General features: G+C 42.4%; 1 protein-coding gene across 2 annotated transcripts in view; it reads left to right on the top strand.

Annotated features, from left to right (window-relative positions):
- Positions 1 to 26,761, top strand: part of PDIA5 (protein disulfide isomerase family A member 5) — a 103,398-nt gene that overhangs the window by 55,517 nt on the left and 21,120 nt on the right. For both annotated transcript variants that reach the window (XM_074828732.1, XM_074828731.1), the window contains exons 12-14: positions 13,575 to 13,645; positions 14,699 to 14,862; positions 17,398 to 17,528. In XM_074828732.1, the coding sequence (XP_074684833.1) occupies positions 13,575 to 13,645; positions 14,699 to 14,862; positions 17,398 to 17,528 (366 nt within the window). The remainder of the gene's footprint in view (positions 1 to 13,574; positions 13,646 to 14,698; positions 14,863 to 17,397; positions 17,529 to 26,761) is intronic.

The following is a 26,761-nucleotide window of genomic DNA, read 5'->3' as shown; positions in this document are numbered from 1 at the left end:
AAAGGAATGAAAACCCCACAAATTTCACTTTCTACATTTTTCACAGCATTTTTCTCCAAAGTACATCTTAGAATCTTGCACAAAATAAACCTAACAAAGTCACTGATAATTCAAATGCTGCTGAAAGGTGTTTAAAGTCTAGGACTGAAATTCAAGTCAGTTCAGAAATGGCTTCTAAAAGCGTCTGCTTTTCATACATAGGAGTTACCTTTTATTGTTTTGTTAACACTAACATTTTAAAGTGTACCTGTTCTGGCAGCCTCATGCAGAATAATGTCCTGGTGCCACCATGAGCTGTAGCCTCCCTGTGTACATTCAGCAAGCACAGATCTGAGTAGTCTCTGATGCTAATTAGGGGTGGCTGTCAGTCACCTCTGATGGTTGCTTGGGGTTGCTTTCCCACCTCCCTCATACTGCATCAGTCATAGCAAAGTCCAGTAGTGATGCCAGAGGTAACAGAGGGGAAAAAGGCACTTTGGCTGCACTGTTAGTGTTGAGCATGCATTTGCTTTTTAAAGGATTAAGCTATTAAAATGTTTTCCCTGCAACATTTCTTCCTTGTATGTGAGCTTAAATTCATGTTAAACCTGTCTTCTTTCCAGCCCTCTTTATGGGACTTCTTCAGAGACTTTATATAAGCTGTAGTTGCAGGACTTAAGGTTAGAAAAAATGTCAATATCCTTAGCAGGATATTGGAGCCATCGTGGTTTTCCTCCCTTGATAAGGAGGGAAGGCAGGGAAAATGCTGCTTTACTTTTGCCCCCCCCCCCCATTTGTTCTTGGAAACTGCTTTGGAGATGCAGCCCTGATATACCTCTTCTTGCTCCCTCCTAATGGAAGAGAGGGCAAAAATAGATCTTGAGATGATAAAATACACTATAGTTCTGATGTGTTGTTGAAATGTCTGTGAAATTCCTTTCCTGTCCTCAAATATTTTCTTTCCCTTCATAAACCAACATGATAAATTATGCAGTTGGTGCTTTCCAAAGCCAACTATTCAGCTGTGCAGGATTTTAATTGCACAGGGAGCTGTTTTATCAATTTAGCTTTGAAAAACAGCTTTTCACACCCTTCACTCCTTCCCGCCTCCCTCCAGTGCATTAAAACCCAAGGTTTTAAGCCACTTTGTGGACTCATTATCAAGAATGCCAACCAATTAGCCCAGTACAAGATGAAGGCCTCCAGCTTCTAACCAAGCAGCGGACTTGGATCTCTCCCTGCCAGCACACCGTCATTGGTTTCAGTGGACATGTTTTTGTTTCTTACTGCTGCATGTGGTGAGATTAGGATATAGGAATCCATTGCTCACTTTAAAGTAAAGCAAACCCAAAATGTGCGCACAAAATCAAATGTGTTTTTTTCAAACTGGGTTTTACAGCTATAAATAAATAAGTCTCTCTTTCAGACCCCCACTGGTTCTGTATGAAAGCTCCTTATGAAAGCAAGCTACCATTGCAGTGAGTGCTAATTGGTATGTCTGTTGGCAGCCTCAACAGAAAGGCCACGAGTTGAAAAGGCTGAAGAATTAATTTACAGTGCAACCTGAAAAAATAGCCTTTCTACCGCAGGTCAGCAGCAGCCTAACATTGGCAGCCTGTGATAAATAAATAAATATAATCTTAAGTTTTTCCATGCTAATTCACAATTCAATCAAGGATTTTTTTGTTTTTGAAGTATAAACCCAATGTAGTTGTACCAGTGGAGGTTAAAGGCTTGTTATCCAAATAACAAAGCAGCACTGAATGTGAAATGGATGGAAATATCCTTTAATTTTTATTTGTCCCTGTCATATCTGACATCTGTGATTTTTAAAATAAAATGTTGGCTGTGTTTAGTGGCTATAGGAAAAGCTTTTGGCATCTGCCTTCAGATGTATGGCCTCTAGAATGAAGACAAACAGTAGGTAGCTGGGAAGCTGTTCTGTTAGACCTGTGCTAGGAACCCCTTTAATTTATTTGATATCATCTAGTGGTAGCTCTTCATAAGAAGCTACTGCTTGTCTCTATTGATGGTATCAGTTTAGTTCAGGTGGAAAATACTCTTTCATCACCAAAGATCTGCCTTGGGCCTCAGCCTTGGCACCAGCCAAATCAGGTGTTTCGAAGAGAAGCCGTACATCTGTCTGGTGTCCTTGTGGAGGGATCTTGGGTAGCTTCCCAGGAGGAGTGTCAGCCACTGCTGTGATAGCATCTGCTCCAGTATTCCTCCACATCTGCACTCTGCCATTGTTTCCAGTTGTATAATGTTGATCAGTCCTTGGTCAAAGATGACTGTATGTGAGAAGAGCTTGTTGAACTGCAGAAGTTGCAGAGAAGAGCCATGTTTTCAAAATGCACTTTAGCTGTGCAGAACAGCAGGGAGTTGGAAGCCAAAAGCTTGGCAGGATGTAGCCCTCAGTCAGGGGTTTGCTTTAGAGTTTCCTGAAAGGTCCTTATAAGCTTTGACAATCCAACCTCATGAATGAATGCTGCTTTTTAAATTGGACTTTCCATACAGGCAATACTTTAGAAATGATTGTGCCTGTTATTCAGTAATGCTGTAGTCAGAGAAGAAAACAAAGGCAAGTAGTTCTGTGCTGCCTTGGCTACAGCCTGGGAGGATTACTGGAAGTTTGTAGCACGTAAGGCAGGTCGTGTATTTGGAAGGTTGTCAGACGCTGTATCCACGTGATGCAGCTGTGTATACTAGTCCATGGACAATGCACAAGGAGACATGCATGTGTCAAGGCGCTTGCTGTGAGCTCAGTCTTGTTCCTAGTTGACCCTGCAAAAATGTTCTCCTTGCTCTTAGAGTAATTAGAGAAAGCTTTGAACAAGGCAAACTTTCTGGACCATTATGTAGGTCACAGGCAGTACCTAGCTCTGCTGGATTTCTTGGTGAAGTAGTGCAGATGTCAGGATGGGCTATTGCAATGGAAGACTGATCACTGAAAGATTGAATTGTTGTGCAAGGGCACTTGGATGATGAATGTTGCTGTTTAAGTATCTGTACAGATAAGTGATCAACTTCAGTTTCAGCATCGTGTTTCCTGACTCTTTCCATCCCTTAGGTGCCTAACTTTTAATGTTGCCTTAGTGTATTTTTAATGGAATGTACAATAAAATGCTTCCCTGGACAAGTGTAAATTGTGACAACTTTCTGTTTATTGTATGTATGTACTTTTTAGCTGTATGTTACTGGCAGACTCCTGGAACAGATATATTCTTCATATAAACCAGTTAGAAACAGGTAAATCCTTGGCTCCTGAACGTGCTTCCACTGAAGTAAGCAAGTTCTGACTATTGATTTCAGAGAGAGGAGGGCTGGCTGAGACGCTCAGACTGGGTTCATCAGTATTTAAAAGCATGTAAGTTTACAACAGGATGTTGCTTGATATTATATTTGGATATCACCAAAAATCTCAGGGAGTGTATCAGTTCACTGCAATGACCTGCCAGTGGAATGACCTGCCTCATTAAACTAATCACAGCAATGATTTTCAGGGGAGATTTAATCACGCATTAAAACAGGAGTTCTTGAAAATACAGCAAACCAGGAAAATGAAGAACCTGACATGGATTTTTCCTTTAATGACCATCCCACTTATGTTTCTTGAGGGTTTAAAAATAAAAATCAATATGGGTTTTTAGTGGTACTTAATATAAATAGGAATGTGGAGAGTATAAAAATCCTAATAGCTAGCTTGTGCAGTAAAACTTGATAGGATACCTAATGAAAAGGGTGAAGACAGTAATGACTGAGTCCATTGTCTCTTTTGTGTCAGTCTTTTGATACTAGAGCATACAGTTCGTATAAGATTATTGTCCTTTTGAAACAGTTTGTGCTCTTTGAGCAGGGTAAAGTCATAAAAAAGGATGATCCAGTGATAAAAGTGGTAGCCTTGGCCTGGAGATGTAAAAGTTTAGTTCCTTGCCTTGCTTTGATTTGTACAGTCGTAACCCGAGTTACTAAATATTTGTCTGTTTCCAATCTGTGAAGTGGAGATAACATTTCACCTTGCGTGGGAGTTTTATCTAGCAAGCCATATCCAGACTGCAAGATGCTCTAGTACTGCAAGAATTGGGGTACGGAAGGCATATGAACACTTGCAAAGACTTAACATGAAGGAAGTAGGATTCTGCCTTTGGCATTCCTTGACTTGTGGCAGACAATTGGGCTTTTGGCCCCCACGTTTAGGAAACCCCATCTGCCACTGGGTAAGCACACAGCTCAAGCAAGATTATCGCAGCTAGAGCTGAAGTCTTGCAGCTTGTTTACAGCCCGTGCTGGGACTTGAAGGGAGGAGCCTTGATCTGGTTCACCTTCACAACAGAAAGAGTGGCAAACCCAGACTTTTGGGGTGTTCGTGACTACTCAGCCTTCAGGCTGGATCTTGACTTGCTCCGTGTCACGGTGCTGTTCTGGGGACATGGTGTGCACTTTGAATAATTTGCTTGCTAGCAGTTGTGGGTATCAAGAGCAGTATGCAGGACAGTAGTAAAGGAGGAAAGAAAGAAGCTGAACTGTAGATACTTGGGTTTTGTTAAATTTGGGGGATTTTTTTCAAAATGCATTGCTTGCCTCCAATAGGGAGCAATTAGTTTCTCCATTAAAGAAGACATTTGCTAAGGCTATTCCAATCAGGAAAAAATCTTCCTGTGAATGTGTGGCAGGTGGTGTGAAGGGAACATTAGTTTCTTTGGGGATTTGCTGCCTCATTTCTCGCATTACTATTGCCTTTCCTCTCTCCTAACAAGTCCTTATCAACTATTGAGATTATTGCACAGGAGTAGCTATGGCTGCCGGAGGGCCAAGGGGAAGCTGAGAGGTGACAGTTGAAGGGAGACTTGCCCCATTCTCCCCTTCTCTGGGTATCTGTTGTAGATTATTTAGTTATTCAGAGTGGTCTTTAAAGGACTTCTGTAATTTTAGCTATGAAAGTCCACATTTGAGTGTGCGGATTGGGTGAGTGACCTCCCACAAGCTTGACCCCAGTGTATGTATAAGCCCTTAACGCTGTCATGGTAAATAAATTCTGACAGAAGTGAAGCATAATCTATTTTTATAGGTTTACTTTGCTTGCCTCTAATGATGGGTTAACAGTAGGAATTAGCTTTAAGAATTAAGCAGCGGGTTTATTTCTTCTGAAATAAATTAATTTCCTTGCCTGGATAAGCTTAATATATGGTGCAGGGCTCTCATTTGGAAAGTGCATTACAGTATCTCTGCTACTTGAATCATTACCAGTAGAGTTTTCATTATCAAGTTTATCTTCCTAAATACTTCATGGCTTCCATTGTTATTATCCTGTGGAAGATAGAGAACTTATTTAAAGGGCAAATAATGAACAGAGAAACCTACAGTGCAAGATTACTTGCCTGCCTGTCTGCTCCTTGTGCCCTTTCAGACGGTGAATTGGCAAGTGATGCTGTCTTTCTGAGTTACTAATAACTGAATCCATTGCTTTGAAACTGAGATATTGTGCTGATGGTGGAAGTGTGTCTTCTGAGGTCCCAACTGCTTGTAGTTAGCGAGCATCCCAGCACACTTCTGAGTAGGTGAATGCGTCTCAGCTGGTAACCACTTTTGCTCTGATTTTGGACAAAAAGTGTGCATTCTACATAGTATCCCTTCATGATACTTGACTTCTATAGGTATCTTCACAGCAATAGCCAATGTCACTGTTGCTTTTAACACCCCATGAGCTTAAGTGCTTTGGGATGTACCTTCCTTAGGAAGATCTCTTTGCATTGCACCCATTATGCTGATGTTTTATACAAATTACATCCTAGGAAATCATTTGCTTGCTATGCTGTTTTTCTGAGCTGGACATTCAAAGCTATTTGATCTAACCTCTGTTCTCTGGCCTTTTCATTGCCAAATCCAAAGTATACAGTCTTCCATAGTGGGGTAAGTAGTGCAACTTCTCTCCCTCCCCAAGGTGAAATTTTGTTCATCATCTGGCAATGGAGAAGGGGGGGGATCTTTTTTGGATGTGGAATAATTATGGTTTAATTGAGAAGGAAACCTTCTGGTGGTATTTTTCATAAACTCTCAACAATTTCACCTTAAGGCAGCCATGCTGTTGTCTGTCTCTTTCACATTTCAATAGGAGATTAATTTTCAACACCTACTCAGGGCCATGTTCCTCCAAGCTGGTGTAGGAAGTGTAATTCATATCTCCCGATGCCAGCTGATCCACCTTCCTTCACTTCTTTTCCCACCCAGGAGTGATGGTAGAAGGCACCATCGTCTCCCAACACTGATTTCTACCAGTTGCACCATATAGTTGTGACTAAGAGGGTATATACATGCAGCGTAATCTCCAATAGCTGGAAGCTGAAGCCAGATTTGGAATGGAAATAAGGAACTATGTGATTTTTGTTGTTAGTTTATTTTAAATAAAGGTGGTGATCAGCATAAAGATCATTCCTGGACTTGTGCTGGAGTCAGGGCTGTTGCAGATGGGGTTATATTTTTCAAAGGCTGGTTTCAGGAGCCTGGCTCAGCCAGGGCTCATGGCGAGGTTAAAAGCAGAGAGAACGTACTGTGAGGGCAAGATAGAGCAGAAATCTCTCTCCCCGCTTAACTCTCGGGGATCCCTGGGAGGTAGCAGTCTGTGGCTGAAGTTAGCCTTGGAGAATATTCACCCTTTCTCCTGAGCCTTTACGTCAAAAGAAGATACGCTCCAGTGTGACCAGAAATGAAGGCAACAGCAGTTCATCAGAGCTGTTGTCTTTTAAATCCCATGGAGGCAGCCTGCAGGACCTGCCTGGTGTTTGTTCCCTTCTGTGCTGAGCCTTCCCCTGCCGAGATCTGTTGCTGGCTGAAGGTAGCCCTTCTGCTGGAGCTGTGAATACAGCATGGATCCAGACAGGGTTCCTGGAGGACACGTTTGGTTAAGCTGTCCTCTCAGTTTGATCTGATTTGTCTTATGTAGTGCAATGATCTGACTTTTTAAAAAAAATAAATAAATAATCCAAACTTGTACTGTAACTGTCTGAAGCTGTTATGAATTTTCTTCTGCTGAGCAGTTTCAGTGATGCTGGGGGGGAAACAATTATGCCAGCAGAGGAAAGACGATCAGGAATTGGATTTCAAGTACTCTCACCTCTACAACCACGGGGATCAAGTAGGGAGGTGACGCTTGGTTCACTCATCATGCGTCCCCATGTACCAGGCAGGTGTCAGGTAGTTCATGTGGTGTTGGCCTGCTCCTGTGGCCTGCTCTGGAGTTCGTTGGTGTCTGTCTGAATCATTTGGTAGCGACCCACACTGAGCTACTCTGTGCTTCTTGGTGCCCTGAGGCTTTCCCCCAGGCACATCTGTGCCTGCTGTGTGTACTCTGTGTGTGCACAAGGTGCTGCCGAGAGAGATGGTGGCTGGAGTTGGGGTCAGTACTGCCTCAGCAAGTCATATGGAGAAGGGGTGACTGATGTGTACTCATTTTGTGCCCAGAATTCACACTGAAGAGCTGCTGGAAGCAGGCAGGGACTTTCTTCTGTGTGTACATGCTGGGATTGGATTTGCACAGATCATTGCACGCACAGATTGACTGCACTGTGAGTTTGTGGTAATGCCAGTGAGATGGTGATAATGGTGGGGACGAGATGCTGTACTGCTCTCCTGTCACTGGGATGAACTGTGCAGCCCACGCAGCCAAGGCGTTAGGCAGCAACAGCATAAATGTAGCATGACTGCAATAATCCAAACTGTTGAAGTATTTTCCTTCTAATTCTATATTTTTAGTTACTTGGAGTCGTTTCCAGGCTGACCTTTCACAGGCTTTGTCTTTTGTAAAGCCATAAAGCTGTTTGCTTGTCACTGATCCCTAAGCAATGTGATACTTGGTCAAATCAAACCTACCTTTAAAAGTACAGTAGTGAGGTGTGGGAGGGTCTGAATTTGTGTATGTGTGCATACATTTCTAGCTACTGAAAATTTGAATTCAATACCATGTTAAAGATGTTGTAGCTCTTCCTCCTGATACTATAAGAAAGCATCAAGCCTTGAAATACCTTTATCTTCAAGTATCTATAATTTTACCTGGGTGGGCAGTGCTGCTGGTGAGGAGATCATCAGTTTGGTGGGGGTAAGTACCCAGAGGAAAAAGGATACATAAAATTTCTTGAGCTCCTGATCCTTCATAAGGTGATTTTTTTTTTTTTTTTTTTTAAGCAGAAACCTGGAGATCTGGGCATGGCTGATGGCTATAACCATTATGACTATTAAGTGAACATGCAACCTACATGGTTGAAAATTCATACCTGTGATTATGGCGAGAAACAGCTGCTTTTGTCATCCTCCCTCCCTGCCAAATTTGTGGATGATTTCCCATCAGATGTCTGCAATGCAGATGGCTAAATTATGCAAGGGAATCTGCAGCTGTTGTAGTTTATGCTCTCCTACACCAGTGGAAGAACTGTAAGCTGCCTTGTGTCAAACCTTAGAGCTACACTTTTACATGACGCATAAGAAAACATGTGTTGAAGACTTCCATGGCAGAAGAGAATACCTTTTGTGTTCTTGCATAGTTGCTAAGAGGGCTGGGACTTGAGTGTATCCTTGCCATGACTCCAAGGATTGTGTCTTCCCCCACGTACATACTCTCGCGGTCATATATACAGGTGTATGTTCAAAGTTAACAACAGGGCATGTGTAAGGGCTGGCTATTCTGCTGTGCTGAGAGGTCACTGCTCCTCTGGGATTATGAATGGAGAAACTGAAGGTGTATCCCCAGGTATTAAATGTTTAGAGTGCAAAGGTGCATCTGATTTTCCTGAGATTTTTTTTTTTGCTATTCTTCAGGTTGTCTCTAAATCTTCTATGAGCGTAGTCTGAACTGCTGGTGACCCACTTGCTGAAAGCAGGGCATGCTTTGTGCTTCAAATTTGTTTTCTCATGAGGCTAATGGATGTATTTTTGGTATGCAGCTATAGATGGATGTAGAGCTGGCATGATACAATAAATAGCTGGTATGCGATAACAGTACTCAAGCAGTCTGTCGATGGCAGAAATGTAATGATTCTTTAAAATCTTTATTTGCAATTTAATTTATCTCTGGGGTTCTTCATGTCAGAAATTCTTTGTCCACAATCACCGGGATGTTGGCTTTCATCTCTTTCTTGTCACATACACTTCGGATTCTCAGACAACATTGTCTTGAAATGAGAGGACATGACCAAAAGCATGGTATTTATATAGCCATAATAACCTGAAAGAAGCAAACAGTGAATGACAGAGAGAAATGGAGATTTATGTTCTGGGAGCAGCACTAAGACAGCATATTCAGGAGCTTAGCTGGAACTGCTTGACTGGTTTTCTGCTTGTCTTCTACAGGCAGAACTTCGTTTTAACAGTAGAAGTGTTTGCCTTAGTTCACTTCTGAAAATGTTTGGAGCAACTGTGCTCTATGCTGTGAGTCTTTGCCATGGTGCCAAACAGGCTGCTGTAAACAAATATAGATATTTACTTGGAAAAAAAGGTTACTTGGTGCATTTGTAAACCTTCCCTTTGTCCGTGTGCTGCTTGTCCTTGCATGTTAGCATCACTCTGTCCACACTTGTCCTTTGCCCCTGCACTTGCATACAGTCACACTTTGGGAAGGACAAAGTGCTGAGTGAGCGTTATTCTCTGCCCTGTGGTGGGATTCTGGAGGGAAGTGACTTGTCTGTACTGGGGTGATGTGGAGACATTTGATCACTGTCATTCTGGAGGTATAGCTGAGGTAAGCTGTGTGACAGCAACTGTACTGAAGGAAGGAGCTGTTTATCTGCCTGACTTGTGCAGTGTTAATGAGAAGATTGATTATAAATAAACTGGAAAATCAGAATCCTTGCTTCATTTAGGCATCTGTTTTAAAAATGGTTAGTAAAGGCCTGTCTTGGATCAAATGTCCTAGCACTGATTTTTGTAAGCTGTGACTTCTTTTTACTTCCTTGTAACACTCCTCCTTTACGCTTACTCTGTGTGCTCTTCTCCATTCAAGCCTTGGCCCTTGCAGCCTGGGGCTCCTTTTGTGCAAGAGGAGCAAGACGAGGTGTTGAGAGGTCAAAGGAGTTTTCCAGAACTGCTCAGCAAAAGCCAGGCACTGAACCCTGACTGGTGTCTGCTGCCGGATGGAAAGTAACTCTGGCTTGCACCTACAGGGGAGCTACTTGTCTCCTGCAAGAAAAGACTGAGGCTGTGGGAGTCCTCTTGTGTAGTCGCCTACAAGTGCCTTGTTTGTTTCCACCAGCCATGACCCAGAGAGGCTCAGAGGATGTCAGTGCTTGCAGTAGGCTGCGGGGCATCCTTGTGTTGACAGTGACCTTTCTCTTCTCACCTGGGATTGAACGAGTTGCTTCCCTTGCTTAGTCTTTTAGTTTTAATGTCAGTATACACTTGACACGCCAGTGCATCTTCTAAGAACACATCTATCACAGATAGCCCACTACAGACCTGTGGGCTTCCTTCCACTGTCCCAGCAGACCTTACGCAGCACATTGGAGCATCTGGGCTGAGGGCCTATAGGGTTATTGCTATTTTCCCATTCATTTTATGAACATAAAATGTCTAAAACTAGAGGAGCTTAACGCAGAGGAATACAGCTGCTGCTGAACAACCTAATGTAGCAATCAAAGGAGAGGCAGTGACCTTGGAATTCATTTCAATTACTTTTTCATTGGCCTTGAGAATTTAATGGCAATCCTCACAGGATTATTGAAAGATAGATAAATAATCATAGGAGAGATTAATTGATTTGCGATGTGTAGGTCTGACTTTAATTCATATCACCCCTTTTCTGCAATGGTAGGTGGAAGCAGGCTGTAGCACACAATAGCAAAATTCTCATAAAGATGGCCAGAGAAGCATCGTTTATCGTGGGAGAAGCTCTTGAGATTTGTTGTCCCTCTTTCAGATTCAGTTTAATGTGGTGGCTTTTTTCCAGGCTGGCATATCATGCTGTCCTCTGTCAGGGGTAGAACAAGTGTTGCATGATAAAGATTTGAGGACTTCAGTTTGCATTTAAGTGCCTTTAAAGACCTGATCGTGCTTCCCCTTTGTTTTAAGCATGAGTGAGTTAGCTTTGTGGCAGTCATTGGTGCTGTGTCTGTGTGATGTTCATGAAAGAACCCAGAACAGTGCTATTTTATAGTCTGGATACCTTTCTCCAAAATATTACTTACATGAATTTCAGATGCTTTGGAATGTTTTTTATTTTCTGGGCAAAGTATGCCTGGCTTGTTTGGTTTGTTTTTTTTTCCTCCACAAAGGTTTGTGAAAACTCAGGTTTGATGCTTTTGGTTAATCAGATCTAATATTAATGATTGTGAAATATACTGTAGATTGTGTGGATGCTGTATCTATGGCACAGTATGAAGCTTGCTCTGGCTGGAAGACACAGTGCATAAAGCCCACCAAGGTGAAGTTACCCCTGCAAAAAAGTATTTTTTGGTACAAATATGAGCTAGCTAATTCAGAGAGGTTCCCAGGTATCTGAGCTGGAACTTGAGATGCCCTTTGTTTAGAAGTGAGGAAGAGCACAAAATGAAAAGTTCCCTGTTCCTAAAAGAAGAAATAAATCAACTCGGTAGGGTGTCAAAGGGAACTGTCAGCCCCTTCCACAAAGCCATATGCCTGCAAGTTTTCTGTGGGTGGCAAATAAATCATTTTGCCAGCCTCTTTCATGCTCTTAACCAAGACAAGCGGTGCTGAGACAGTAACTCTTCCTCAGCCTTTTCCAGCTTCTTCCTGAATTCAAAGCTGTCACATCAGGCTCCCAGCTTGGTCGCCCGTGCTTGCACCACTGTGTAAAACCAAAGCAAAGCTTCCTGCTCCTTCTGAGATCCCCTTGTTCTACTGCTCCTCTCACATTAAAGCATTGGTTTTGCTCAAAAGAAGGACATGGGGCTTTTTAATGCTGCAATCACTATGCAGTTGACTAAGCAGCATGGACCTTAGCTAGTGTTTGAACTGGAGTTTGGTCTGAGATCAACCATTTGGGTATCTGCCATAATTCTCAGGTGGGATTTGCAGTCTTTATTCAAATGTATTTACCCGGTGCTGTAAACATGCCCTGAAAGCATTTCATGGTGTGCTGCAGTGGTTGGAGCTCTGCTGAAGTCCGTGTTTGCTGTGGTGAAGTTACACCTGGATGTCCTACCACTTCTTGGCTGTGAACACTCTCACTTGTGCTATATAAAACATGGTTGTCTGGTTGAGTTCAGGCTCAGATTTGTGTCTGCTGGCTTCAGCAGTTGTCCCATTAGTGGGAATCAAAGCAGCACTGAGATTCGGAGTCCTTGGTTAATTTTTCTTTCAGACAGTGGTGTAAAAATAGCCCCAGTCCTGTTGCCCATACACCTCAGAAATGGCTTTTGATGAAGCTGCGTTGAAACAGATTTTTAGCCGTATTTTCTGATATGACTTTCAAAAGCTCAGCAAAGTCTGGGCTTTCAAGTGCCCGTTCCAACAATAACAGCTGAAGAAAGAAAAGCTGGCTGCTGCTGCAAACAAGAGGAGAAAGTGTGCTGAGAGATTGCATTGAGATTACACTGCACCAGGGCAGGCAAGTGCAGTGCATCTGGGTCCTGCCGTGCACCTTATTACAGCTCTCTGTGTGTCTGGTCTGCACGCAGGAGCCGGCCCTCACCTCGCCTGGGTGTCGATCTCTGCCTCTCTGTCCCTTTGCGCTGACCCTGCGGGGTCTGGGGTCGTGCTGGTCCCTTGGGGGCAATAGCAGGGGCTGCGCGGGGGCGAGGAGGGGGCTGTCACGGAGGCCCAGCATCGCACCGCGGGCACTGACGTAACGACGTCATGGCAGGAACCTCACCTGGTCCTGAAAGTTCAGCTTCTCTGGAAGCAATTGCACCAGCTGAAAGCGGTTTAATTTACACCCAAATAATTTATTTTAAATCTGCTTTTCTCGCTCATGCATTCGTTTTACTTTATTGTAATGTCAGCACTTAGCAGTGAAGTAATGGCAGATCTCTGGAGAACTTCGCACAAGCGAGAAAGCACCATTATCTCAGTTTTACAGGCCCTGCTTATGTTGAGAACATATGTGGTGGTGTAATTACACTGATGTGATTAAATCAGTGCAAATCCTTGCTAGAGGGACATGCTGCACCACTGTAAAGCAGGGCTTATTATCAGTGCAGTTTAATTCAAATTGCATTACTCAATTAAGCTGTGCTAGTATAAGCCTCAGCTTAAAGTCAGGAAGTCACGTGAGGGCCTGTGTTGTTTCTTTTTAAAGCAGATAAAGATTTGGAAACTGAAATGGGTGAGGTTGTGCCTCACCCAAGAGCATGCTAGAAGTGATGGGCTTGACAAATACTGTGTTTTTAGTACTTTCTGGGAGGAAAGAGGTGTGGGTGCAAATTCAGGGGTTTATTATTATTTTTTAATAGATTAAATTCTTTGGTTAAACCATAGTTACTACTTGGAAAAAATCCTAACTCATACTAAGGCTTTACAGATAAATTAAGTAATATGCATACTAAATTCTAGTAAATCTCTACCACATGGTTTTGTATTTTGATAATGGCTAGATGGGTCAGTGAGTAACCATGGTGTGTACAACTTAATTGGATTTTTTTTTTTTTTGGCAGGGTGTGGGCACTGTAAGAAAATGAAGCCAGAATATGAGAAGGCTGCAGAGTTTCTCCATGTAGCCAGTGATGTAAGCTAATTTCCTTTATTATATCCTTCAAATAATCAGTAATAAATAACTAGAGTAATAAAAGTGACTTTTCTCCCTACAACAAATTCAGCTGTTCTCATCCTCCCACAGGACCCTTCAAAATGTGCTTCCAAAGTACAGTCTCATCGCTAATGCATGAGCCCTGCCAAAGTCTTAGAAAGAACATTCTGTCTTGAACGAAAACAAAATCGAAAAATGTTTATGTATTCTGCTGTAGGCCTTATACATAATATGATCAAATCCAAAATGGATTTTTTTTCCCTTACTTAAAGGCATCGAATGTGAAGAAACATAGGCTTTTATTTATGAATTAGATTTGGAAAAAAACAAAGGGGGTTGATCCCTCTTTCAAATACCCTGGTTTTATGGTTGCATCACTCCATTAGCTTCATCTTAAGTGCTCCATCAGCATGGCTGGAGAAGAGAGATCCAATAATATAAGTATTAGTGTTATTGATTCAGTCTCGTGCTGCGTACTCTATGCAAGAAGAGAAGTAGGATTAGTCTCCCCCATACTTTAAGCATCTTCAGTGGAGACATCTAGAGTCCCTTTGTAGTTGTTGGAGAAGGAGAAGATGAGAAAAACAAAGATCAGATGAATCACACTCTGCAAGTGTCTGTTCTCCCATGACTCTAAAGGTGGTCCATGTAAAGGTGCCCATAAATTGAGGAAAGATGAATTTGCCTTGAAGTAAACTTGTCTGTAACAACGCTCGTTTCTTCTGGGAGAAATTGGGATTTGTAGGAGGAAATGCCGTTCCTGAGAGCAGCTCTTAAGCATTATAAAGTGAATTATATACAGGGAATCCTGTCAGAAATGGGAGGAGAACAGGTAACACTCTGGTTACATGTAGTTCATAAGATGTCCCTTCCTGGTTTTGCATCAGTCCTGTGTCTTTCTGTGTGTCTGTGCTGAGTACCTGAGAAAATGGATGCATCTAGATCATGAGTGATTGCCCCCAAGCCCACTGTTTCCTGCCAGAGCAGTGTGTTTATGTTGCTGGGATTTACAGTCAGTGGTCTCTGTTTTAGAGTCCAGGTGTCCTTGCAGCAGTCGATGCTACCGTCAACAAGGCACTGGCAGAGAGATACCACATCTCAGGGTTTCCTACTTTGAAGTATTTTAAGGATGGAGAGGAGAAATACACTCTGCCACACCTCAGAACAAAGAAGAAGATCATCGACTGGCTGCTAAAGTAAGTTTTGAGGGTGTGCGATAGTATTCGGGTTCCTGATTACTGGCTCCTGAAGACTGCTTTGGTGAGGAAGTAAATATTAAACTTAACGACTGCCTAAATCCCTTGCTGACAAAACCAAACTGAATTCCAGTATTCAAAGCCATACAAACATGTATGTTAATTATGGCTTCTAATACACCAAATCCTTTATTTGCTGTGGGATTTTTCATAGTTGTCCTGGTATTTCTTTCCCAAAATAAATATTTTTCAAATATACCCTAAGCCTCTCACTGGAGAAGGAATAGCAATGGCTCTGAAAAATAAACAGAACATTTGTTGTTCGCTCTTTATACTGAGCAGCAGATTTCACTGTTAGTAACTGAATTTCTGCAGTTGTACTTTTCTGTTTCCAGCATTTCAGAGCCAATGCCTAGAATACCAGCTACATGGGGCTGAAGGAAAGCCAGCAAGACCAACAAAACCAGCACCTTTGTGTGCACCAACCAACTTTTCTTGGGTGGTGTGCTAAAATATGCAGAATTAAGTTTGATGTCTGATGAAAATAATTTCATTTCAAAGTAGTAAATTGCTGGTACAAGTCTCTCTAAGTATTCTGGAATAAAATATGCATTTCCTTTAGATACTGTAAGCCTAATGTATTTTCTGCATTATTCAATGGGAAAAAAACTGCCAGTGTTTTGTGAAATTTTAAAATCATTTAACTGTTAAGTGCAGTTGGCGTGAGGAATGTAATCTTAATTTTTCCCCTCTTACTTGGTGGGGGGAAGGGGGTTGTGTGGGGTTTTTTTGGTTGGGTTTTTCTTGTTGTTTTTTTTTAAAATTACATCTCTGAGTGCTTCAAATCAGATAATAGATATGGTCTGGCAGCATCTTCATAGCGTGTTGGGAAGTTTTATCTATATTTTACATTCAGACATAGTACTCCTTTGGCCTCCCTGCATACTTGGGCTCCAGGTTGCTGTGTTGGATGTTAAGTCACTGTCCTAGTTTCACCAGTTTGCTGGAGTATTTTGAGCACTATGTAATTTATATTGAGTTAAACAGTCAGACTGATGCTGCCTGTACATGCTGGCAGGTCGATAAGCAATGAGGAAGAGGGAAGGGGTGTTAATCCCTTCTGGATCTTGCTGTGCCTCTGGAAGACTTTTGTCTGCAGCCTCAGGTAGTCAGCAAAACGGGGGGAACCCAGACAGCTTGTCTCCTGCTCTGGTCTGCTGGATATTCTCTCAACTAGAGATGCAATAGAGTAAGATCCTTGTTTGCTGACCAGGGATAAAATTGTTACAGCTGCACTGAAGTTGGTGGAAATAGGGATATATCTGGGGTGCAGGCTGAAGATAAAAGTACAGCTTGTGTAAACCTGTCCCAGTGAGTGGTCTAGTCGCAGCCATGTGGGTTTCGGCTCTGGTCCCTCTGTGGCGACTGTAGCCTGTGCTGCCACACTAGGTTGTTACCAGTGTCTTGTTAGCTTATTTCAGGTCAGCAGGGGAAGGTCTGTGTGAGATGAAGTCACACCTCTGACTGTAACTGTAATCGATGATAGCTCACACTGACTGTGTTCATATGAAAATTCAGACCGGCTGCCCTAATTCTTTTGCTAACAACTGGCAACTCAGGATCAATGGAAATACAATGGATGTCCACCAAGTGACCTTGAGCAGGACTTTAAAAATTGAGTTTTTCTCCACTTGGTTTTTATGTACCTGATACAACTTAAGATGGTGTCATTCAAAGTGACAGGAAAGTCTGAAAAGCTAATTTATTACCAAGGCGACATATGAAGATCTTTATACCATGGCACCATTCTGATGATTTTATATAAGTAATCACTATTTAAGATACAGCAGGAATGAATTTAATGAGTCTGAGAGAAGTCTGTGAGCTGGTGAATAGCAGAAGTTTTGTTAGAGGCACTCTAGATGTGCAGGATTGCTCTGATCTAGTCAGTATGTGCAGTCATAATTGAAACCTGACATTCTCTTTATCAAGGTAAAATATTCCAGTTCAGCCACCCCCAGTCTTCCAAGTGGAACGATGCTGATTATTGCATCCTGGCTTTAATATCTGAATTCAAGAGAAGGTCATGAAATTCTTTATAGAAGCTTGCATGATAGCGATAAAGAGTACAAAAAGGATGTTTGAATGGAAGATGCTGTTCTGTATTGGTTGCCTTTTGATTCCACCTGCTTGCTGTTCTTCTCAATTCATGCCTATGGATGATACAGTGATACAAGAGCGATGTTCTTTCCACCCAGATGTTGGATACAATGTAGGAAATATTTATTCTGCATTCCTACTTATATGCCTGAGTACAATCACTTAAATTATATTTTTATTGAGTTACAGAAATTAACTTGCATCTTTTTTGTTGTTATCTGGTGTTGGAAATACCGAGTATGTTTTTCTACTGAACAGGCACCCTGAAGGATTGTTCAGCCTCAGTTCCCTCATGGTAGTTATGACCAGGATGCGATGCCCATTTGTCTATTTCCAGAAACATTTTCAAAACAATCTCATTCCTTTCTTTTCTAGTCCTGAAGCACCACCTCCACCTGAGCCTGCATGGGAAGAAAAACAGACCAGCGTTATCCACCTTGCTGGAGAAGACTTCAGGGAGTCCTTGAAGAAGAAGAAGCACACTCTTGTCATGTTCTATGCACCATGTGAGTAAATACCTCTCTATGTGGATGGGTTTTATAAACCCTACAGTTTAGGAAATCCTGAATTTATTAATTCTGCATATGAATTCCCTCGCTGCCCCAGACTTTAAAGGGTAAATAGCTGATTCTGAATATAACCGCATGGGACCTTCATTGGCACCATTGTTTGTATCTTTATAAATGGAAACAAAACAGTATACAGTGTTTATTGGAAGAGTTATTATGTTAATGCAGACACCAAAGCAGGCAGGGGTACAAAACCAAAACAGATTTATTTTCCTCTGCTGCATTTTATGGTCCATATAACAAAATGTGTTCCTTTGTAGTAGCACAATGGACATGGAGAGCCTGACTCATTAGTGCAGCACTTCAGTAGTGAAATCGATATAGTGGTGTAGGAGGAATCAGTCCCCAGAGGCTGAGAACAAATTTTGATGGAAGAAATCTTGTCTGTAATAAATCTACATTTAAATCTCCACTGGGAATATGGGCATACCTTCCTCCTCCCAGATTGTTCTGTGTGCATCACACGCATGCTTTCTTTTTGAAGCTCCTGAGAATATTTCTAGAGAAGTTTTGAATCGGGCCCTTTATAAATTAGATGAAAGGGAGGGACCTCTTCTGTTTTCCTGTGTTGTCCCAGAGACAGGCAGACTTGGTACAGGTTCTTAACTTTTGAGGTGTCTGTCAAAGGAAGAAGATAATGCTAGCACTTAGTATTAGATAGTATTAACTTGCTTTTATAGCACCATGACTCAGCCCCCCCCAGATACAAGAAAAATTCTTCCCTATCACATGGCCAGCCCTGCAATTCATGGATAACCTTCAGATAAGCAGTTACTAACTTGTTCCTATTAAACTGAAAGTATTTTCCAGAAAGGGAGAAAAAGCTCAGGTCCTTAATGTTTAATCAGGCAGCCCCTTATTTTGCTTTTCTGTCAGAGAATTAAACATGAATGCTTTTGGGCTCCCACGAAGCCCTGCTGGTTGTGGGATGTGGGAGAAGGGAGGAGTGCATTTCAGAAGGGAGATTTCTGGAAGGTTGTAAAAGAAAAGGGAAGGGGACTTAATCCCTTCTCAACTCCAGTTCCCACCACCTATTGACTAAAAGTTGCCCATGTGCCAGGAATTTCTGATTCATGGACCTCAAGTGGTTAAGAGCAAGCTGTAACTTTAAAATCAAATGATTGCACACGAAATGGTAAGATTTAGGAGTTTGTCATCTCTTAAGTTCTCTTTATCCAATGAGTGACTTCCTGTGGAAGAGAGAGATTTATTTCCCTTTTGGTTTTTACCTGCATCTTTTTAAGGCACTTAAATTCTTGGTCTTTTTTAAGGCCATGCTTAAATCAAAGACACTACAGGCAGTGAGTATGTAGCTTTCGGGGTTGAAAGCGTGAAGCAACTTACCTGATGGCTAATTATGATACTGTTCTTTACGAGTTGACTTGTACCCTTACACCAGGAGAGGTGAATAAAGATCAGGCTGGCCCTGTCTGTACGAACAGGCTGTAAAAGCAAGGCTTGCATGATGCAAGACTGTTGGGTCCTTTGAGGCTGCCCTTCAGACGTGTTCTTCTGGCACCGTTTTGGATACAGTGCTGCGTGAGAGCACCTATGTACAGGACAGAGAGGTGTTAACTGGAACCACTTCTGGCCTTCCTGTGACTCCGAAGACAGTCAATGTTGCAGTTGTATTGTCAGTATGTGGGTCATGCACAGTTTCTGATTTGTCAGGTTTGTTCTCTCTAAATATGGAAGTGTCTGTGTGCAAAGCAGAAAGCAGGCACACAAAGGGAGTGTAACGAGCCTGCCCTTTGTTGGGTGCAGGGGAAAGTAGCAGATGAATATTTTAAATTTCTGGTTTCTGTGAAATAATCATTGATGCAATAGAATGGTACAAATCATTCTATTTTTCAGCTTTTCTGCAGTGATAATGTGCCTCCTGCTAAATTTGATAGATTAGCTTTTGTTTACCATTTTCTCAATCTTGAGACCTCTTGGAGCTTACATTGCCAATTAGTCTTAACTTGCTTATTTTAGTGCAGAAGGAACACTGCTAAAATTGCCAGGTCCCATTATCTCCAATAATTTTCTTTTTCTATTCAGATCCACATCTTAGGTCAGTGCAGACTCATGGTACATTACTCCATTCACTTGTGACTCTATGACAGTATTTGTTACACTTACACATATGCTGAGATATTTTAAGATTGGGGGTGTGTGTATACATGCGTATATAAAGTATGTTTATATATAAATATTTATGCTAAGAAATGTATCTCTCATCTGTCATTAGAATTTAAAGCAGAAAGTTGAATATTCTGACCTTTGTAAAGCTTTCAGCTAGAGTGACAAACCTTTAGGCAAAGGCCACAGATACATATCTTACATGCAAATTAAAATGAGATCTGGATTTTCTGTGGCAGCTTCCAGTCCAAATTACTTAATATGTATAGGAGAACCATCAGTCTGCTGCTATGCCGATAACTCTGGACTGAGCTGAGTGGTGCTTTAATGGTACCAAATGGTGCTTTGCAGTGATTTAGCTCTGGAAGAGAAGACTGCTACATCCACATGGAAAAGATGGGGAACTCATTACTCCATCACCCTGAATGTGGGTGAAGCATAAAGGTTATTCCTGGTGCCTGTGGAATATTTTAAGGACTGAGAATCCGAATCAAAACCCTTTAAATTACTGGGAAAAAAATCCACTCCTGTGGACTTAACACCCACAGAGTGTGATGTTCTTGGTTTCTGTTCTTGGTTTCATGTCCCCATTCCTCCCTGGTGGTATCTCTGTGCACCCTGATGACTGATTTGGGGCAGGAGGCAGCAGCAGGGGCAGGTCCCCAGTACTGTCTTGGAGCAAAAGTGCCAGCTATAGAAAAGCTAATGCTAGTGCTACCTGTGCCAATAACTGCTTAAACCTGTTCTGTACCCTCTGTGGCCACCACGCCATGCAGGCTCGTGATGTGTGCTGACCCTTGTTGGTGCTTCTCAGGACTGCAGTTGGAGCAGGCTGCTGGCATCTGTGCTGCACAGCACCTGGCCCAGATCTTCTCTGGACCTTTGTGAGGCTCTTGTGGTCTTAAGATGTAATTGTCATCCCAAACCCTTATCTGTGAGTTCAAAATGGCTAAAATAAGAGGGGGACAATGGTACAGTCTGCTGAAGTGAAGCATGATGCCACAGGTGTGTGTTGTGTCCTGGGGACTGCCATGAGGGGTTCAAGGAGCATTTGAGAGCAGTAGGCTTATTGCACCAGCATTTGTGAGGTGTTTTGGGGGGGTTTGTGGGATCTATATTATCTCCACAGACCAGACGTTGGAGTAGTAGATACCATCAGCTACCCGAGGTTTCCTTTTGTAACTGCTTGGCTTCACCCAGAAATGGGGAGAGGGGACAACTAGTCTGAGTATGGTTTGGTGTACACACGTACCCTGGTATGTGGATGATCAGGATTGGGAGGCTGTGGACCAAATTTGGAATTGAGCCAAATGGACAAGAATAGATCCAGCCTGGCCCAGTTAGACTGCAGTGCTTAACCGGGTATGGCCAGAAGTACACTAGCTGCATGTCTGTGGTCTACATCCAGAGCTTGTTTCAAGACTCTCAGGATTAAATGCCTAGCATCCTGGACTGACAAGTTTGCATCAGTGCCTCTTCTGGGATCAACACACTGACTTTTGTTTCTTCTTTCTTATGTCCTTACTGTTTGTTCATATAGCTTATCTGAATGTGTTTTATCTGCATTTTTACTTTTATGTGCTCTCTCCACTCCATTATCCCACATAATTGAGATTTGACTTTGCCGATGCATTAAATTTTAACCTCCTCCTACTATAGCACTGAAAACTGTACAAAATAGAAGCAGTTGGTTGTGATTAGTTGTCAGAATCACAAAGGGCAACAAAGTTCCAGTAAATAACATGTCTTCTCAGTTGGAGATGTTTTTGCTGCATTACTCAAACTGAATTAAGAGAAAATAATGTGATTGAAGCTAGGTGAGCATTTTTCAATGAAATAGAGATGCAGATAGTTCTTCAGGAGTGTACTGTGTTTTTAACCCAAAATCTGTCTGGGGAAGCCCTTAAGAGTCCTATATGGAATTTTTTGTCGAGCCAATGCAAAGACCCATATCAAATTAAAGACTACCACGTTCTCTAACTAAAACTCACATGGTTCCCTCTTCTGCCTTGTTCATCTCTGGGATTTAATACACCTTTTTGATGCAGTAATTTGGTGATGCGACCATCAAGGTTTAGCTGTTCTTGGGTGATGCTCCCTCAAACTTATGCTCTTGTAGAAACGATTCAGAGCTGGGGACACAAGCTCCATAGATGAGCATCCTCGACTGCATTAGGCAGAACATCACCAGCAGGTCAAGGGAGCTGATCCTTCCCCTCTACTCGGTGCTGGTGAGACACAGTTGGATTGCTGTGTCCAGTTCCGGGCTCCCCAGTACAGAGAGGACATTGACACACTGGAGTAAATCCAGTGAAGGGCCATGATGGTGATTAAGGGTCTGGAGCATCTGACATATGAGGAGAGTCTGAGAGAGCTGGGACTGTTTAGGCTGGAGAAGAGGAGACTCAGGAGGATCTTATCACTATGTGTAAGTGCCTAATGTGTGGGTTAAAGAAGACAGAAACAGACTCTTCTCTGCAGTGCCCAGGGACAGGACAAGAGGCAATGGGCACTAATTGAAACACAGGAAATTTTGCTTCAACATAAGAGGAAGTGGCTTTTTTTTTACTGTGGGGGTGGTTGAACACTGGAACAGGTTGACCAGAGAGGGTGTGGAGCCTCCATCCTTGGAGATATTCAAAACCCAACTGGACACAGTGCAGGGCAACCTGCTCTAGTTGATCCTTTTTTGAGCAGGAGAGTTGGACTAGGTCTCCAGAAGTGCCTTCCAACCACAGCAACGCTGTGTTTCTAGGAACAGTAACACTAGAGTTTGAAATACAGAGTGGTTTTTTGGGCTTTTGAGGGGGGTTGGTTTTGGGGTTCTTTTTTACACTTCCCATCGAGTTCTGATTTTCTCTAAATACAAAAGGCTTAATAACACCCCCTACTAACTCTTGCACAGAAACAGAAGCTGTCCATTTGTGGCTCATAAGAATGAGAGACCAACACAGGAAAACACATTCATATCATTTTTCGGTCAAGATTGCTGCCCCCAAAGAAGCTACAAATGAATCAACTGTGTCAGAAACAGGAATTATGTATAATAGACCAGTCATTAACAGGTCCAGATGATGGGGGTGGGACGGAGGGGGGCACTTATTTCTTAGATCAGTCACTTTTAATGGAAAGGCTTGGCATTGGGCAAATTCATTCAGTTCCTACTTTTGTAAAAACACAAGGTAATAAGCAGTCTTAAAAAATAAAGACTTTCAGCAGCAATGAGAAATAATAGGGGGAAAATGCTCCTTTTAATGGTTTGTAAGGGTGGCAGTTGCCAATGTTATTAACTTGCCAAATGGCCTCAATTTGTGGGACTCAACGGGGTTCGCAGAATGGGTATTTTTAATAAATACTTTGCTGGGAGCTGATTTCCGGTTCTCTGTTCAGCAGTGAAACTTTCACTTCACTGGAAATTATTTTTGTCAGCTGGAAAAGGTTATTTTCTGGTGAAGCCTGACCCACAGGGGTTACCCAAAGAACACCCAGAAATAAACAGTATTGAGAATGATTTTAATGAGGCATTTTTGTGTTGAGTAAGTGGCTGCACTGCAACAAGAGGATATGCAATTAAGAGACATCAGCCTTGGCTCTTCACTTAAATTTTTTGTAGGGTTTTTCTTTCAGAGCTAGAAGTAGTGAATGAGGGTCCTTAATCTGTGTTGCACCTGATAAAATCACAGAAGATTTTGGGATGCTGTTTCAGCCATTAAAAGACTGTGTGTTGTTACTCCAAGCTGTTAGTGGGAGATGGTACCTGGGTATTGTTCTGATGTAAAACAAAGAGAGTTCTTTGTCTTCCAAGTCAAGCAGGAATCTTGACATCATTGCCATCTGATGGATCATCTGGCCATCAGTAAGAAGTAAAGGAATCAGGTATTTGTTCAGCAGTAAGAAATCAGATAGGGATCATTATTTCAGTTCAGACTAAATCTGTCTTTCCCTGTGTGTTTCATCAGCAGTGCATAAAATGCTGAGAGCTAAAGCAAACTTGCATTAATTTTACCCGCAGGCTTTGTTTCAAAATATTAATCATTCTGTATCCTGGTATGCTCCTTCTCTGTCTTCATAATAAAAACTACCCGGTTTTTTCTGTCCAAGTTATTCATCGAGGACTATGCAACGACAAAAAAGCACTTAGCTGAGAGTCCTTGCCAGAGTGGGTTGCACTGTGTGCAGAGGGGGTGCAAACGGTGTTTTGGCTGTTAATGCTAACAGCCGGGAGAGCCAGTGTGCTCCTCTGGCCCTGCTAGCTTGCTCCTGGGACCCAAGCTGTCATCAAAAAGCTGTTCTTAAGAAAGTGGTGATGTCTCCTTTTCATCCCTCCCATTTTTTGAAGTAAGCTGGGACAAAGCTGTTTGCACCGTATCTCAGCCTTTGCACAGGAAGGTTTGGTGAGATGATGCTGTGTTCTGGCTAAGCTGGACTGCTGTAACAAAACACGGCAATTTTGACTGACCGTGAGGCTTCAGCCAGTGGCTGCTGGGCCTGAGATGACCCATCTGGGTCTCAGTGCTGAGCAGACCTGGGTGGCATAGTTCTTCCGTATGAAGACTGCACAGTGGGGGCTAAAATACTCAACGGTTGATTTAATGGATCCAGATGCATGGAGCAAAGCAGCAGCACAGGTGAATTCAGTGTCCCACGATGGCCTCGGATTGGCTCCTGCAAGAGGTTTTCCCATCACTTGCAAGCACATCTTGTTAAGTTTTCATTAGGAGGCTGTATCAAAGAGCCTGAACAAAATGTGTGTGTTTGTAAATGAAGCTTAAGCTATCAAAAAATTATTAAAAACATGCTGAACAGAAAGAATCCATTTCAAGGCAAAAACCCTTGCAGGAAGGATTTTCTGGTTGTTGACTGAGGCAGAAGCGAGGTCTGGACCCTCTGATAACGACGCTTTAAATCCTGCGTGGGCTGGCACTGCACAATTTTGATATGTTAGCTCTGCCACTAACTGGTTTCTCTCCTGCATTAGTGGTGCTCTTGCTACAGGCTCACTTTAGCAAGGTGCATTCCTGTCTGTGTAAATAGTGCAGATGCCACAGAGCCCATTAACAGGCTGGTTTTGATAAAGGATGAATTTATGGAGTGGTCTCTGCAATCAGGCTGGCAGAACTGCTCTTAGCCCCAGTATTTGTGTCGAGGATATTAATTAGCACTGAGAGAACAGTTTTAACTGCTCTTGACTCAGAAGTTGAGGCACTTCTTAGGACTGCACATCGCCATGGCAGAAGTGCTCAGAGGTGGCTATTGTGGAGCTGTGGCATTAAGCTAAATTTTGTCTGGGTGATCCAGCTCCTCTTGTTTTGTAAGACAGCATTCATGCTTTAAATCTGTCATAAGCCTAAACTGTTACAGCTGTTTGAATTGAAGAATATTACCTGTATATAAACAGTTCGGGCTGGTGAGAAGGGGAAGAGGAGGGAAGTACATGCCCTTGGCCTGTGAAATTCTCCCCTTGCAGACACACAGCTGTGTTGGTTCAATGTCATGTAAAGTCTGTGTGGAGTGCATTAGGAGAATTTAACTATGAATATGCCACCCACCCTTAGGCACTGTCATCAAACCCATTTCCAATAAGACAGATGCTTTTTCTGATGATGCAACATTATTGTAACAGGGGCTGCTTTTGAGCCTCACTTAGCACAGGTGTAATTGAATGGTGCCTCCCCCAGCACTGCTGGACCACTGCTAACTCAGAGCAGTTTATCTTCTGATTACCAGTTGCATCCACTGGCATGTTAGCTGCCAAAATTATTTTGTTTACTCTTTAACTGATGCTGACTTGGTTAACTGCTGTTACCAGCTTCATTTGTGCCACATGGACCAGTGACACAGCTTATCTGGAAAATCCAGGTCTGCTGGAACTGACGCTTAAGTTTTGTTCTGGATGTAACTGTTGCTCTTTAACCCTTTCTGTCCAGAGGTGGCTTGCTCTACAGCTTTCCATCTTAAAGGGTTGCTTTTTGTCAAATGCCAAGTGTTGTCATGTAATTTGTAATTCACTGCACTCAGTCGTATCCTTGCCTTTTATAGTGGATAAAACACTCCAGGAGTTTTGTGCCGAGTCTTTCTCCTCTTCTCACCTTTGCAATTTGGCCTGGTGACTTTGTTGCTGCTATTGCAATTGTTCATGTCTAAGTCTGTGGTTTCTAAAGATTTGGTTTTTGTATTCCTCATCTCCTCGGTATACTCCCAAAGTGCTGCAAAATAAGAGTTCAGATAGCTTGGAAAAAAACACAAAACCCACCAGCAGGCTGTGAAATTGGTAGTAGGTTGCCTGTTGTTAAGAGCAGTGAGGCAAGCCCTGGTTGACCCGACGCTTAACTGAAAACCTCATGACCTTTTTGAAATCAAAGGACAAATCCCCCTCCTTTCAATTACTAATATCTGTGTCTTGGAAATATGATTATGCTGTGTGTCAGGTCATGTCATAAAATGAGCTTTGGTTCCACATATTCAATTAAAAGGCTCTCCAGTTCTCTACTGGTAGAACAAATGCGAATTAACCTTTCAGTAACATCTCCAAATGCCTTTCTCAAATCTGCCTGTGGATTCAGTAACTTCTGTAGCTACACGAATTGTGTTGGTTTAAGAAGTATACCCATTTTCGGCTCTTATCTGTGCAATTACTGTCTATAGCCTGTCTTTTCTTGATTGACCAAGTAATATTCTTGTTTTAATTCTAGTTAATCACTTGGAACTTTTGAAGTGGAAACAGGCTTTGCTTTACTCTGTGGTCTACAAGCTCCTGGGTTTACTTTGATAGCTGTGCAATGTGCTGCTTTCACTTGCTTAAAATTGCAGTCATTTAAAAACCAATAACGGAGGGCAGTATCTACCCCTGTTATTTAGACGGTGATGATTTCAAGCAGAGATGGGGAATCGGAAAGTCATTCCCTGCTCTGCACTTGGCACACTGAAGGCTCCATCCTGCCCTGTGCTGAGCCCTCTGAGGCCCCGATGGTTTTGCAGTTGAATGAATGGAGTCAGCACCTTGCAGCCTCGCTCCCTGACAAGCAGGATTGTGAATCCTGAGAGTC

The sequence above is a fragment of the Strix aluco genome, chromosome 6 (assembly GCF_031877795.1).
Source record: "Strix aluco isolate bStrAlu1 chromosome 6, bStrAlu1.hap1, whole genome shotgun sequence".
Classification (NCBI taxonomy): Eukaryota; Metazoa; Chordata; class Aves; order Strigiformes; family Strigidae; genus Strix; species Strix aluco.
This window is presented reverse-complemented; position numbering and strand designations above follow the sequence as displayed.